The following is a 16,928-nucleotide window of genomic DNA, read 5'->3' on the forward strand; positions in this document are numbered from 1 at the left end:
GGGGATGAAGACAATGGCTTTGGCCTTCCTCAAGTTTCACTCCAGGAAATTACCGCATCCAACATTGGAGGGGAAGAGCTGAGTAGTCATTACAATTTGCATTGGGGAGCACGGTAGCATTGTGGATAGCACAATTGCTTCACAGCTCCAGGGTCCCATGTTCGATTCCAGCTTGGGTCACTGTCTGTGCGGAGTCTGCACATCCTCCCCGTGTGTGCGTGGGTTTCCTCCGGGTGCTCCGGTTTCCTCTCACAGTCCAAAGATGTGCAGGTTAGGTGGATTGGCCATGATAAATTGCCCTTAGTGTCCAAAATTGCCCTTAGTGTTGGGTGGGGTTACTGGGTTATGGGGATGGGGTGGAGGTGTTGACCTTGGGTAGGGTGCTCTTTCCAAAAGCCAGTGCAGACTCGATGGGCTGAATGGCCTCCTTCTGCACTGTAAATTCTATGATAATAATTCCACCAAGACCAGGCTTCATACAAACTCTAGCTTATTTGGATAACAAATAAAGAGCCATAGCCATGGTGAACAATGCTTGCGCCCAGCCCCAGGACCATCGGGAATGCCGGTCCGGGCCTGGGCTGCAGGTGTTAAACTCCCACCGCATAGTACCTATTGTACGAGTCCCCGCCCAAGGGATTGGGGAACTCATATTCCACAAACCTCACGGTGAGATGCATTTACAATTATCCATGGTCTTCGTAGTCGTCATTACATTCCTCCCCCTCAAGCCCGTTTCACCCTCGATGCTTCCAGGGCAAGGAGGTCTACTCCGCCTCTTCGCACTTGGCCTCGAGCCTGTGGCAGGTGGAACTACATCGGGAGGTATGAAGCGTTTTGGCAATCTTTGCTTCTGTGTGGTGCACCTAAGGGTCACCAGCGTCTTTTCTTCTTCGGTATTGGGTATCAGGGGAATACCCAATTCCTCGGCCTCCATATCTGAAGCAGGGTCCTGGCAATCAGGAGAGATGGATACCGGGTCCTCTACAGGCGGAAGCCCTGCCCCAGCAACGGCCCTACTGGGGTGGGAGACGTAGCATCAAAGGGGCAGCCTCCCTTCTTCTGAGGTGGTCCAGGTGCTGCCTCAGAACTTTATCTTGTACCTTCACCTTGTAGGATACAGGTCCAGTTTTTTCTTAATGTGACTCCAGGGACCCAACTCAAGCCATCTCCAAAATTCAGTTTATAGACTGGATCACCGACTGGTGTGGCGCCAAAGGCCTTTCCCGCCGGCCGGCGGCGCGCCAACCACTCCGGCGCGGGCCGAGCCCTTCAAGGTGAGGGCTTGGCCCCTAAAGGTGTGGAGAAATCCGCACCTTCGGGGCGGCCCGACGCCGGAGTGGTTGACGCCACTCGCTCCCGCCGGGACATCCCGCCCCGCCGGGTAGGGGAGAATTCCAGCCCAGGAACTATATACAATACAGTAAACTCTTATAAGGTGAAAATTCACAACTTAACAAGGTTATGAGCTTATGAGTCTATGAGGCGTAGTAGTGGTTAATGATACACCGCAATCTGGTCACTGTTAACCTGGGCTGAGATTACTGATCATTCTAAATGATCTGTGCTGGGATCTTACTCTGCTTGCAATGGAATGGCTTGCTGTTTCATGATTAGAAACTTCCCAGATTTGATATCACTTCTGTCTCAACGTCATGCTATTTGATGTGCATAACTCGTTAAGATCTTGGTTCTATCTACGTTGGCCGGATTCCACTTTCCAAACTTTCACTCCAGCTGTTAGCCTGGTAGTTCATTTCCTGCATGCCGGAATTGCACATCTTACATGTCTTTTCCAGAAATCCATCCCATATCTCTGGAAGCGTAGATGGATGCTGACTTGCTCGAGTTATTCATACCTGTCAGCCAAACATCAGGGGCGCGATTCTCCGCTCCCGCGCTGGTTGGGAGAATCGCCTGGGTCGCCAAATTTTCCCGCGATGCTGGTCCGACGCCCTCCCGCGATTCTCCCAAGTGGCGAGAACGGCCCCATCGAGTTCCGCGCTGCGCAGGCCGGAGAATCGCCCGAGACACCCAAAATGGCGATTCTCTGGCACCCCTGCTATTCTCAGGCCCGGATGGGCCGAGTGGCCAGCCCAAAACGGCGGGTCCCCCCCCAGTGCCGTCCACACCTGGTCGCTGCCGGCGGGAACAGCACGGGAACGCTGGGGGGGGCGGCCTGCTTGGGGGGGGGGGGGGGGGGGAATCCTGCACCGGGGGGGGGGGGGGGGATCCTGCACCGGGGGGGATCCTGCACCGGGGGGGGGCCCTTAAATGGGGTGTGGCCCGCGATCGGTGCCCACCGATCGTCGGGCAGTCCTCTCTGAAAGAGGACCTCCTTTCTTCCGCAGCCCCGCAAGATCCGTCTGACATCTTCTTGCGGGGCGGACTCTGAGAGGACAGCAACCACGCATGCGCGGGTGGGATTAGCAGGGCCGTTCCTGGTGCTTAAAGCACCACGATCGACCCTGCTATCTAATCGCACTCTGTTTTGTTTTAGTTCCTCAGTGGGGAATGCCCCCCCTTACCCAACCCCCTGAGGCTGCACTCATCCATTTTCCTGCACCCGGGAACCCCTGACGCAAACACTGGACCCCTCCCATGCTCAAGCTCACCTATCAGGGAATCATTGAGCAGCCCGCACCCCACCTCACACGGGTAGGGCATCCACAGGCCCAATCCCGGCGCAGGCAAAATGCCAGCCTGGCAACTTGGCAGTGCCAGCTGGCATCTGGGTAGCACTTCCAGGGTGGCACTGTAATGGTGCCAGGATGGCAGTGCCAAGGTGCCCAGTTGGCACCAGCAGTGTCAGGCAGAGTAAATAGCCAACCTGTCAGTGCCACCTGACACCCTGATGCCACCCAGGTTGGCAGCTCCAAGGTAGCCGAGTGGCATCGGGGTGCAAGGGTACCATCCTGCCCAGAGCCCAACCACCCACAGGCCGCCGATTGCCTGGGAGACATCCCTCCCCCAAGTGCTGGTACGCCTGCTCCACGTTTGTGGAAACCAGTGCTAAATGGCACTGCTTAGGGCCTCCAAGACAAGGCCATCAGACCCCAGGCACTGGGTAGATCCGGTGCAGATATATTCAAGTGAGACTTACTGGTGGCCAGTGACCCTCAATGTGTGGGATCCAGATCACGATGCCTCATGAGATCTAACGAGATGTTGCGAGTGTATGACGAGGCCAGATGATTTACTGGCCATGTCGCATCCCAAGTAGGACACAACAAGGCCGATAGACTGTGCCCTTTGTCTGCAAGGCTTTCATTCCTATCAATGTGAAATTGATTTTACTACTCTTTGATTTGATTTATTATTGTCACATGTATTAGTATACAGTGAAAAGTATTGTTTCTTGCATGCCGTACATAGGGAAGGAAGAAGAGACTGCAGAATATAATGTTACAGTTATGGCAAGGTGTCGAGAAAAGATCAACTTAATACCAGGTAGGTCCATTCAAAAGTCTGATGGCACTAGGGAAGAAGCTGTTCTTGAGTCGGTTAGTACGCGACCTCAAACTTTGGTATCTTTTTCCTGACGGAAGAAGGTGGAAGAGAGTATGTCCGGGGTGTGTGGGGTCCTTAATTATGCTGGCTGCCTTTCTGAGGCAGCGAGAATTATAGATAGAGTCAATGGATGGGAGGCTGGGTTGGTGATGGACTGGGCTACATTCACAACCTTTTGTAGTTTCCTGCGGTCTTGGGCAGAGCAGGCTCCATACCAAGCTGTGATACAACCAGAAAGAATGCTTTCTATGGTGCATCTGTAGAGGTTGGTGAGGGTCGGAGCAGACATGCCAAATTTCCTTAGTCTTCTGAGTTGTTGGTGGGCTTTCTTAACTATAGTGTCGGCATGGGGGGACCAGGACAGGCTGTTGGTGATCTGTACATCTAAAACCTTGAAGCTCTTGACCCTTTCTACTTCGTACCCATTGATATAAACAGGGGCATGTCCTCCACTACGCTTCCTGAAGTCGATGACAATCTCCTTCATTTTGTTGACATTGAGGGAGAGATTATTGTCGTTGCACCAGTTCACCAGCTTCTCTATCTCATTCCTGTACTCTGTCTCTCATTGTTTGAAATCCGACCCACTACGATGGTGTCATCAGCAAATTTGAAACTAGGCTGTGATTGACAGCTTTCCCAGCTGTCTGCATTGTTTAATTTAACTTCCCTTCACGCTTGAGTGGATTTCAAGTAGTCTGCTGTGAAACTAACCACAATGTTTATAAACATCTAGCAGCTCTTGGACCACAATAAAATCAGTTAAGTGCTCTCACTTCCTCTTTCACTCTGCCGAAAGCACTTCCAGGCAGTGGTCTCTGTAATAGGGGGGGGTCTCTGTAATGGGGGGTTTCTGGTGGGGCTCTCTTATGGGATGGTTTCTGTAGGAGTCTCCCTTATCGGGAGTTCTCTGGTGGGGGTGACGTGGACAGGATTTGCATTGTCGGGGGGTGGAGGGGGGAGCCCTCTGATTAACTTTAGCGGCAACTCCCTGAAAGAGTTACCCCCTTGGCCCACCACGATGTCCACCATACCCAGGGCCATGCTGGTAAATACCTGCACCAAAGTCTGCCCACGTGAATCTCAGCCCAGAGTACCGGGCATTCACGCAGCCTTGGAGAATCCAGTGCCCAGCTGCATAATTGGATAAAAATTTGCATCCTCCCATGGGCCTGAACCCCGATGCCACTGCCAGCAGGGGATCAGAGCATCGGAACGGCACCGATCCCGTTTTTTTGTCCGACTCTGGATTCTCTACCGCATCAGGAACTCTGCTACCGGCAGCGACTGGTGGAGAGTCCAGTTCAATATCTATGGAGAGGGAAACAAAGTCAATCTTTCACAACAGTTTATCAGCAGAACTAGAATAAGTTAGGGGTGCTCAGGTTGTTAAACAGGTACAAAGGCATGGAGAGTGGGCAGGGGATAAAATAACAAAAGTAAAGTTGTGTGATAAGGTGAAAGGCAGAAGAGACAAGCTGGCAAGAGAATGTTGGTGCAAAACAGAAGGAGCAGAGGGGCCTGGGTGTATGTGTGCATAGATCATTGAAGGTAGCAGGACCGGTGGTTAATAAAGTGTATAGGATTCTGGGCTTCATTAATGGGGTGTAGAGTACAAGAGCAAGAAGGTTTTGTTGAACTTGAACACGACACTAGTTAGACCTCAGCTGGAATATTGTGTACAGTTCTGGGCGCCACACTATAGGAAGGATGTCAACGCATTGGAGGGAGTGCAGAAGAGGCTTACAAGAATGTTTCCAGGGATGAGAAACTTCAGTTATGAGGATAGATTGAGACTGTTCTCATAGAATTTACAATGCAGAAGGAGGCCATTCAGCCCATCGAGTCTGCACCGGCTCTTGGAAAGAGCACCCTACCCAAGGTCAACACCTCCACCCTATCCCCATAACCCAGTAACCCCACCCAACACTAAGGGCAATTTTGGACACTCAGGGCAATTTATCATGGCCAATCCACCTAACCTGCACATCTTTGGACTGTGGGAGGAAACCGGAGCACCCGGGGGAAACCCACGCACACACGGGGAGGATGTGCAGACTCCGCACAGACAGTGACCCAAGCCGGAATCGAACCTGGGACCCTGGAGCTGTGAAGCAATTATGCTATCCACAAGGCTACCGTGCTGCCCTCAGAGAGAAGATGGCTGAGAGGAGATATGATGGAGATGACCAAAATCAAGAGAGGACTGGACAGAGTAGATGGCGAGAAAGTGTTCCTGCTCAGAAAAGTGGCCACAAATTGAAAGTGATTTACAAAAAGAAGCCAATGCGATGTGAGGAAAAGCGTATCCACATGACGAGTGGATTGGATCTGGAGGACACTGCCTGGAAGTGTGGTGTAGGCAGGTTCAACCAGAGCATTCGGGAGGCCATTAGATGTGAAAGGATACGGTGAAAAGGCCAGGGAATGGCACTAAGTCATAATGCTCATTTGGAGAGCTGGTGCAGACACGATGGGCTGAATGGCCTCCGTCGGCACCGTAATAATTCTGTGATTTGTCTTTCAAGGGTAATTTGATGCTGCCACAAATGGCTATAGAAATCTGAAATGGTGCAAGTCTTTATGGTGAAGACAAAAGACTTGTGTTTATGTAGTGCTTTTCTCAAGTCGGCCAATTCTGCAGTGTAATCCGTGTTTTGATGTGGGAAACATGACAGCCAATTTTATGCACAGCAAACAACAACGTGACAATGGCCAGATAATCTGTCTTTTATGATTTTGTTTTGAGGACAAACCTATCAGTAGACTTTCTGGCAGCAGTGATGAAGTACCAGGATGTATAAATACAGAGATCAGAGAAGGTTGTTGCAAAAGCAGAATGGTTATAATGCAGATTTGAATTTTCACATAGCCAGTGAGACGCAAAACAGCTCGAGTCTCAAGGGCAGCAAATTCACTTAGTGCATTCGAGACAATTTGCCGGAACAGTGACCAGGATTATCCAGTCCCGTTGTGGCGGGACCTGCTGCGGGGGATGCAGCAGCTCAACCAAAAGTCCATTGACTTTCGGTCGGTCGGACCAGACAATCTCCGCGGTGGGCAGGGACAGAAATTCCCGCCCAGCATGTTCCTGAACCAACAAGAGGTGGGCCATATTGGATTCTGTGATGAGCAATGAACCGGAATTATTGGTCAATAACCTAATGGTCTGGAACACCGAGCGAAAAGTGACCATAAGGTAATTGAATTTGATATTAGGTTTGAGAGAGGGAAGGATAAGTCAAGAGCTAATATTTAAATTTAGGTGGTACTGACTTTGAAGCATGAGAGAGTAATTGCCCACAGTAGATTCTACTGTAAAACTAAAGGAAACGACAATACAAAATGCAAAGGATTGTGGAGATCCCTTGTATTGAGAGAGCGATACAAGGGAAGTCAGAACACTCTTACTACTTTGAGAGTATCTTTCATATCTTGGAAAGGATTCAGTAGCATGTCTATAATACCAAACAGATCAATCATTCTGATTATTTTTAGCTATTGGAATTAATCAATACCTCCGCACCATTGCAACAACTTCATTTTGATTTAAGCTATTAACTACATTTATTAAGCGAAAGATGAATTGGTGTATAAGTTGATTTAAATTTACAATATAAGTTATACTATTTAGCTCAAAAATAAATTAAAGTCAAAATACTATACTCAACTACTGTGTTTTTGATTTAAATGAAGTCTACGATGTGATGCTAATGCTGTTCATTATCACTGCAGAATCTGAACTAGGCTGACATAATTTCCAGATTCTCTCAGTTAATTTACACCCGATTCAGCACAGGCATGCATCTAATGCCCCAACAGTGATAGAATTCGATAACCGCCAACAAACGCAAAAATTACTGTCCATCTTTCACCTAACTGAACAAGTCATGCAATACGTTTGTTCAATGTGGCTTGGCTCTGCATCAAATAGATCCATGAACAGTTCGAACGACCCTCAAAGCAGTTCTTTGAATTGAGACTGAAAGATGGAATTTGACCGATTCTGTTTTTTTGAATTCATATGTCAAGTGAGTACATTTAAAGGGGCAGCTGCCAAGCCAAAACCAGAAATGGATCCTGGACAATAGCACAAAATGGGTTAAAGTGAATCAACCATCTGCGTTACATCCACTCACTTTTATTCCCCATTGAAGATTTGTTGTAGTACATCATAAACTGTGACAGGAATTGAATTGAATTTGATTATTGTCACATATACTGAGGTACAGTGCAAAGTGTTGTTCTGCCTATAGTTCAGACATCGTTTCATCCATGAAAAAACATAGGACATGCATAAAAACACAATGTAAATACATAAGCACAGACATCGGGTGTGCATACGGAGTGTAGCACTACTCAGTAGAGAAGTTGTGTGAAGTGATCAGTTCAGTCCATAAGAGGGTCATTCAGGAGTCTGGTGACAACAGGGAAGAAGCTGTTTTTGACCCTGTTAGTGCATGTTCTCAGACTTTTGTATCTCCATCTCCTGCCCGATGGAATAGAGGACATAGTTACCAATATTATTGCATGTGAGCTGATGCTAAAACCAGTAATCAGGAGTGAGGCCTTAGTCTATATAACCTCAGTGCATAACGGGTTACAACGCACGATCTTGTGGGATGTCAGCTGTGTCCAGGTTCTGAGTAATTTTAGATGCTCAGCACAGATCACTGTGGGAGCTCGCCGTGTTGATTAATACAATATGGCTGGTTTTGGACTGGGTATAGGCTCCTAATGCATTGTTTTTTAAAACAGGACAAAAAGCTCAATTTGCACTAAGAATCATTTGAGTTTAAAATTCCACTTTTGTTTTAACAATGCTTTCATCATTATCAGGAAATTGAATCGTAGCAAACCAGTTTGGGCTTTTTGCAATTTTTTCTGTATTAATTTTTAGAATGTTTTCTATTAGGTATGGATTTTCATTTTGGTAACATCCAACAGATGGCTTAACTACATCCCAATGACAAATTGTTTCAGCAATAAATGTTTGTGAATGTCAAGGTAAAGAGCTCATGGGATTTCTCATCAAGAAGATTACGAATGTCTTCTTGACCACCTCAGTTGCTTCTTCCTGATCTCATCCCCCATTCCTAATGACCCCACTGGACATTGTTACCTACTTTTGACCACATAATGCTCCACAGCTTATCTCCCTTCCTCTCCTGCTGAACATTAGCTCACTTTCTTTATAAAATCCACCACCTGATCCCAACCCAAACCACCCAATAACCATACAAACACTTCCCTTTCGTTCAATGCCCTCAGTTTCATCAGTGGCTTCTTTTCCTCATGTTCTGGTCCACATCCTTCAATATTGCCAGAAGCAATCCCTTCCTCCAAAAGATCCACTCTAACCTCTAACCTCTTGAAGTTCTTTCAACCTCCAAATTCTGTCTCCTACCTCAAATCATTGTCGCCACGTCTTATCATTTCCTGTTCACTGCACTGATTAGTTTAATATGAACTTATCACTTGTGCATTATTGTCACGCAATACATTGTTTGTATTTGCACAATTCATTCCTGTCCTCCTCAGTCTCCTTGTGGTGTTTGATATGGCCAATGACTCCATCTTTCTAAGTGGTTGACCTCCATCCTATTAGTGTTTCATATTTCCACTCCTGCATGTCACAATTTCCATTCTCCATCTCTTCTTTCCATGTCTCAAGCTGTCCGTTGGGAGCCTCATTCACAGACCTGAGATTGGCTTGCCTATCCAGATGGATGATAACCGTCATTATCCCCGATCACCATCCTTGATACCAAAACTAGCTCTTTGTTATCTGATCAGTTGGTTGGCATCAAGAATGAATGAGAAAAAGTATTTGTTAACCTAACATTTGAGGAGGCTTATTGGATAGACCTTTGCTGGCCCTTACGAGGTGGGAACAAGATGAGGATGGGGGTCAGTAAAATGGCAGGGAGTCATGACAAATGGGTTCCCTGACAATGTCCCTCCATCAGGGAATTTTACTGACAGTGGATCAAGATAAGACAAGGAGGTGGGAAACCAATTTGAGTATGCAAAGGCCCAATAAATGCAATTTTACCTTATATAAAGAGTTACTATTTTGTGATGGGAACCCGATCCACCACCTTGAACATTCACTCACTCCCCCACCAATGAACCATCTACAAGGTGCACTGCAACAACTCACCAAGACTTCTTTGACAGCACCTTCCAAAACTGTACCCTTTACCACTTGGAAGTACAAGGGTAGCAGATGCATGGGGACAGCACTACCTGCAAGTCCCATCTCTGAGCCACATACCATCCTGGCTTGGACCTATTTCACCGATCCTTCGCTGTCACTGGGTGAGAGACCTAGCAATCCATTTCTAAGAGCGCTGTGGCTTAACCTACACCACATGGACTGCAGCAGTTCAAGAAGGCACCTCACCACCATCTTTTCAAGGCACTTATGGATGGGGGGCAGTATTTGCAGGCTAGCCAGCAAAGCTCACATTGCGTGAAAGAATAAATAACCAATTTAACATTTTGTTCTGAACATTACCACAGGCCAGTGATCCTAAGATAAATAATTTAAAACTTGATTTATTGTCCAATAAATCAATAGATCCGATGTGAAGTAATGGATCTGCTATTTAAAAAAAAAAACATTCCGCACTGCACAAAACTCTGAAGTTCATGAACATCTCCATTTATATAGCATATGGTTATCCACTTTAATTCCTCGAGTCAGCCTATCATGTTGGTTTCAACTTGAATCCTAACAATATCATCTCCCTGTGCTAGCGCAGTCTGTGAGTTATGTAAGGGTTTTTGTTGAGGATTTTACAATTTAAAGGCTTTCTGCTCGGCCTTAATAACACTGGACTCCAGTAACATGTTGGCAATATTGGATTCTTAAGTTGTGATGTATGAAACCACTCTGCTGTAATAATTTACTTTCAACATCAGTCAGCATTTCCAGCAGTTACCCATGGCAGCAGACGGATTTGCTCCCTATCCAATTTTCTACGCCACTAATACCCTAAATTTAACCTGGGACGGTCGAAGTCCCTGTGTTACATTGGACCTGCCAGTCGCGGCCATTAGTTTAACAAACTACACGATAACCTCTCCAATCAGAAATCTGTTGTTTGGTAACAACAATTGTCTGGAAATTTAGTGCGCAGAGCCAAGCAAAGCAAGTCTTCATTTTCTTACAGTTCTTTGAGGGCGGAAACACTCGAAAATCCAGTATTTGGATAAGGGAAACAATTTTTGTTATTGCTCTATAATGTTTTATCACATTTCAGATAAATATTTATATCTGTTTTCCGGTTCTCACGCTTGCAGTTCGGCATTTTCTCTTCATCCTATAACTCTGAAAAATTCAAAAATCCCAAGCATTCCGGACTGGAGAGGTTACAATGTCAGAACAAGGCAGAATTGCACAGATAATTGAACAAATTAATAAGTGGTAATAAATGGTATGATTTGGTCTTGGGTAACCGTTGCAAAGGTGTAATTGCAAACTGATCGTCTGCTTCATAAACCCATACAATTAGCCTGCTTCATAACCGATACAATTCTCTTTTCCATTGAAGTCACTTCATAGTGCAAAATGGACCATTAGATTTGATGCCTCTCAGAGAAAGAAAAATGATTCAATTGAAAAAGAAGGGAAAGTAAACAATGATGGACGGAAAGATGTGCATATTGACTCTGTAGCTTTAAACAAACGGACTAAATCAAATATAAATCCATCTTGGCTGCAGGAACATACATTATGTTACATGATACAGCACTCTTGTCTTTACAAAATAGTGTGCGCTATTAACAGTAAATGGGACAACCACTGGTACATTATCAGTGTGACTTGTGTCCAAATGATATACTCATCATTGTCACATGTGAGCGGATTTATTGTCAATTTGTTTATATTAATCTAATATCCAGTTTGGTGATCAATTCTGACTGATATCGGTTTTGAGTAAAAGGTTACAGAGATATTATATAAATGAATCCAGGCAAGCTTAGGGAGTCATTAATCAAATGATGTATGAACTAAAATCTAAAAACCTCAAACTGTAGATGTCTTTCATTGCTAATCCTTCGAATTAATATGAATACTTGTAGTCTGAACAGTGGCAGGGTGTGATGATCTTATGTGTTACCCTGTGTGTGTTCACAGAGCTGGAGGCAGAGGAATGGTGTAAGCTTCTTTCCGTTGAATGCTTTGGATCCAGACTCAATGACATCAGCTTTGGGGAGCCAGACCTACTAGCAGCTGGAGTTCAAAGAGAACAAAATGGTAGGTCCGCATATTCTTCACTCAACTAATAACGATATTGAGCACTTTAGCTTTTGGTATGGAGCCATTTTGCTAAAGTAGTTTTTACTCTTTGAAGGATTGTTGCACAATGTGACTTAGTTTATAATGCATTAGTGTTTATTTTTCCCTTAATTATTGCCTATCCACCTCAGTTTATACCATTCTAATTCAGAGGGTGAGAATGCAACATCTTGTCAGCATTACAGCTGTTGTCCTCAGTCCATCTCTCTGGTCAGTTTATAGACTAATCTGCTAATACGCTTGAAGACACTTTTGCAGGGTAGTTTTACCCCTTCGCAGATCCAACTGTCAATCTTATAGGATGACCTAGGATATGCAGCACATAAACAGGCCACTTGGCCCAAGCAGTCCATATCGGTATTTATGCCATTCAAGCCCTCCCCCATCTTTTCTCATCTAAATCTATCTTTGTAACATTTTATTTCCTTCTCCCTCATGTAATTGTCTAGTTTCCCCTTCCATATTATTCACTTCAACCATTCCCTGTGGTAACGGGTTTAGCATTCTTAACATTCTTTGGTTGAAGAAGATTCTTCTGAATTTCCTGTTGGATTTCTTGGTGGCTATCTTAATGGTGGCCTCTGGTTTTGCTCTTCCTCACACGAGGAACTATTTTCTCTGTATCCAGTCTGTCAAAATCTTTCATAATTTTAAAGACTTCTATTAGGTCACCCTTTTCTCAAGTGAGAGGAGACCCAGCCGGTCAATCCTTTCCTGATGTGTATGCACACATCTTTCTGGTATCATCGTTTTAAAACTTCCCTGTACCTTTATATCGATTTTGTAATCTGGCAACGAGAACTGCGCACAGGTACTCTTTCAAGTGTGGTCTAAGGTTCAATACAGATCTAGCATAACTGCCCTACATTATAATGCTGTTTGCCTCAAGCTTGAGGCCTAATGCTTGAGTAGCTGTCCTCGCTAACCTGTGGCACAACTTGTAGTGATCGGTGTATTTGTCCCTCTGCCCCACCCAGACTTGCACCTTCCTAGTAATAAGTGACCTCTGTATTCTTCCGATCAAAATGTACTACCTCACGCTTGTCTGTGTTGATCTTCATTTGCCAATTATGCAAGTTTATTAATGTCCATCTGTAATTTGGGGCAGTCCGCCTCAGTGTTAACTATCTCCACCAATTTGGTGTCATCCACAAATTTAGAAATTGTATTTTTGATTCCAAAGTCCACCTCATTCATGTAAATTTCGAACAGCAGTGGTCCCAGCTCTGAATCTTGTGGAACACCACTCTCGTGGAGGAAGCTGGAAGAGTAGGTAGTTTGCAGTGTCCAAACGTTAGGTGACATTGCTGGATTACAGGGATAGGATGGGGGTCGGGGTTTGGGTAGGATGCTCTTTCAGGGGCCGGTGTAGACCCAATGGGCCAAATAGACTCCTTCTGCACTGTAAATTCTATGATTATGCAGTCTGTATGATGACCTCCTTAAAAATGTCTACCTAACTAAAATTGAATTCACTTCAACAACTTCACTTCCTGCTTATGGTACAATTTTGAAACACAGCATAATTAAGGTGCATAAAATGATAATGAAAATGAACCCGAGTAATATGTTAAAGATCACCACAATATCCATAAAATGGAGGGTTCTAGAACAGTTTCGATTTTCCTACTTTACAAATGAGTTGGTGTGTGTAAGCAGTCGCTTCATAGTACAGAACTTGAATATTGCTGAAAAGAGAGACCTGTTGCCAAAGCTTTTCATCTTGCACTCATCGGGACACAAGAATACCACATTTCAAATGATCACAACAATTTATACTGCAGGACAAAAGGAGTGCTGATTGGTTGGCAAGTTGACTCTGCCCGGCAAGGCATTGTCATGGAAAAAGCAACCGGGAAATATAGGCTTCTGGGTAATTCAGAAAAGGTGCAAGGATTGGACATATTACTTTTGTTTGCAGGAAATGGGTCCTTGCGTATGCATGTAAGTCACTTAAAGCAGGACATCTTTTTAGACTGATGGCAACATCCTGTTAATGACCAATTCAATTTGCATCGCCACTGTACATAGGAACATAAAACAGATTGTCTGAACTGTTGTTCATATTTTTGAGTATTTGCCTTTTCGGGTGATTTGAGGTAGACCTAGCACTTTTCGAATCCAAAATTGTGACCTCTGGCCCTTTTACTCGAGGTGGCAACATGTCTACAAAGCACCCACCAGAGGTGCACGATCAACGAGGGGCTAGGGGGATGAGGGTTGTGAGGTGTGGGTCACGGGAGGGGCAAACCTGAGGCAAGGGTGGGAGGTGACTTTCATGCCCCATCCCGGGTCCCTCAATTCGGCACTTGGGTGTCTTTGAACGAAGAACAACCCTCCAGGAGCCCACACATGTTTTTGGGTTTTTCACATGGTGACTCTCCCGCCCACAATAAATTGAATACCAGTGGCAATAGATTAAGGCGCTTAAGTGGACAGTAAGTGCCGTCTCAAAGGCTCCAATCGGTGTTGGAGCAGAAGGTACCTTCCTTCCCCAGACTTAATCAGGTTGATGCGGGAAGGAAATAACTTCCCCACCTCATACCAGTCGCAGAGTTAAATGTCTCTGCACCACCAAATTCTCCTCGAGGGAGGGCAATAGGTTCTGCCCACACAATGCAATGGTGCGTGAGAAAGTTTAAAATTCGATGAGTCCACTTATCTAGCCGAGGTCACTTTGTTCCTGTTGGTGTTAAGCTTGATTATGTTGTTAAAGATGCACAGGCATGGACATTGTTTGATTATGGAATCAGAGCACATATAAAGAGAATCATTGGCCAAGTGGCCTTGGAGAGGGAGCATGCGGTGTCCACCAGCCCGCTTTCCCAACCACGGGAATGACATCTTTAATTAGTTAAGTTTCCTTTTGACGTTTTATTTTACTTACAGTGCCCCACCATGAGCTGTCACCCTCTTTCACTTAGGTTTAATTTATTGTAGAATCACAGTGCAAAAAGGAGACTGTTCAGCCCATTGAATCTGCACCGACGCTCCGAAAGAGCACCCTACCTATGCCTAATCCCCTTCCCTATCCCTGTAACCCCATTTAATCTTTGGACACTAAGGGGCAATTTAGAATGGCCAATCCACCTAACCTGCGCATCTTTGGACTGTGGGAAGAAACCGGAACACCCGGAGGAAATCCACGCAGACACGAGGAGAACGTGCAGACTCCGCACAGAAAGTCACCTGAGCTCGGAATCGAACCAGGGTTCCTGGCGCTCTGAGGCAGCAGTGCTAACCACTGTGCCACCTTGCCGCCCTATTGATTATTGTTTTTTGTAAAAGAATATAGAGGGTCAGGGGTTGGGTGCATCATTGCCCCTGATAATGACATTCTGGTTTAATTAGTTATGTTTCTTTTAGACATTTTGTCTTCGCTTCAGGGTGATCAACCCCTCTCATTTTTGTTTAATTTACTGATTTTTCATTTTATTCAAAAGAGCATTACGAGAGCCAGGTGGAGATCATGTGGTGAAGTGGTAACACCCTACCTCTGAACTAGAAGCTCGTGGTTCAAGTCTCACTTCAAGACTTGATGGCCATGGAAGGAGTATGCATAATGAGGCCAAACAGGTTGATTATCAGCCTGTAAATCCTCCCAATACACCTGTTGGCAGGTGGTAAGATCAGAAGAGTTTCCTAAACAGACAAACTGCAGAAGGCAATCGCAAACTACTGCCATATATGCTAAGCATAATTATGGGCATGGTATCTGGAGGAGGATGGATGCCTGTGTGATGAATGTATAATGTATTTTATATCTGTTGCAGTAATGTTTTAAAAAGCCAGAGTTTAGGTATATTATTAAAGAATCTAGGTTAAGGTATCCAGACTCTGTGGCTGCAAAAGGTGCAATTAAGATGTCATAAAAGTGGAATAAAAGTGGTGATTTCCTGAAAAGTAGATAATTTGAGACATTGGGTGGGATTCTCCAGCCGCGCCTGCACGCCTTTTCGAAATCCCGCCCGATGTTAACGGACCTTTACATGGTCCGTGTCCCCGATCGTGTGACGGGCGGGGCGGAAGAATCTAGTCCATTGTGTTTAGAGTTAGGTAAGCAGATCAGGGGACTTGAGTGGGAGATATGATGGGGGGAGCTACATCTGTAGAAGGATGTTTAGTTTAGTCTGCTAGGAGCTTTAAGCTGGGCAACAGATTTTGCCAAATGCTGCCTCGTTAAGCAATAGTCTGACACGGGCATGAGTATTGTTTCCTGAAAGGATCTCTCTTTGTCTCTTCAAGCAGTCTTTCAAAGAATCTCTATACAAAGGAACGGCAAATAACTCTGAGTTTGCTAACTTTATTTATAAGTGTTTTATTTTAATTTAAAGTACCCAATTATTTTTTTTCCAATTAAGGGGCAATTTAGCGTGGCCAATCCACCTAACTGGCACATCTTCGGGTTTTGGAAAGTAAGGGCCAATTTAGCATGGCCAATTCACCTAGCCTTCGACTGTGGGAGGAAACCTGAGAAAACTCACCCACACATGCGGATAATGCGCAAACTCCACACAGTCACCTAAGGTCTGAATCGAACCCGAGTCTCTGGGGCTTTGAGACAACAGCGCTAACCACTGTGCTGCTGGACAGGCAGTGAGCTTCATAGACTGACAAAATGAGGTAAGGTCTTGGAAAGCTAGAAAATGCAGTGCAAGTTCCCATAGCACATCTGGAAGTGACTCTGGCCCCAGAAAACATCCAAAATTGTCACCTAGCCCCTTATCTACTCTATTCTCCTCCTTGCAGGCTACAGAACCTCTGATTGTGGTAGGGCGAGGTCGCGTAGCAGTGGTGCAGAAAGAGATGGGAGGACAAGTAGAGGTTGTACTTTGACTAGAACAGGATCACTCAATAATCGAGGACTGCCGAGAAGTAGAAGCCTATGTCATAGGGACATTTTGGTGACCACAAAAATATTGGAAGATAAATTGAAAAGAGAGGCAAAACAGAAAGAGTTGCGTAGTTCAAAAGAATTTGGTGTCTATTCAAGAGGTGGGATGGTGGCACAGTGGATGGCTTCTTTCTGCACTGTAGGGATTCTAAGAGCCAGGTATTGGACAGCGAGCTTTATCACGTGGGTAAATATATATGGAAAACGTACTTCATG

General features: G+C 45.3%; 1 protein-coding gene across 1 annotated transcript in view; it reads left to right on the forward strand.

Annotated features, from left to right (window-relative positions):
* Window positions 1–16,928, forward strand: part of dok6 (docking protein 6) — a 459,001-nt gene that overhangs the window by 317,623 nt on the left and 124,450 nt on the right. Inside the window, exon 4 of the mRNA XM_072467128.1 lies at window positions 11,657–11,776. Coding sequence (XP_072323229.1) covers window positions 11,657–11,776 — 120 coding nt within the window. The remainder of the gene's footprint in view (window positions 1–11,656; window positions 11,777–16,928) is intronic.

This window comes from Scyliorhinus torazame, chromosome 11 (assembly GCF_047496885.1).
Source record: "Scyliorhinus torazame isolate Kashiwa2021f chromosome 11, sScyTor2.1, whole genome shotgun sequence".
NCBI lineage: Eukaryota > Metazoa > Chordata > Chondrichthyes > Carcharhiniformes > Scyliorhinidae > Scyliorhinus > Scyliorhinus torazame.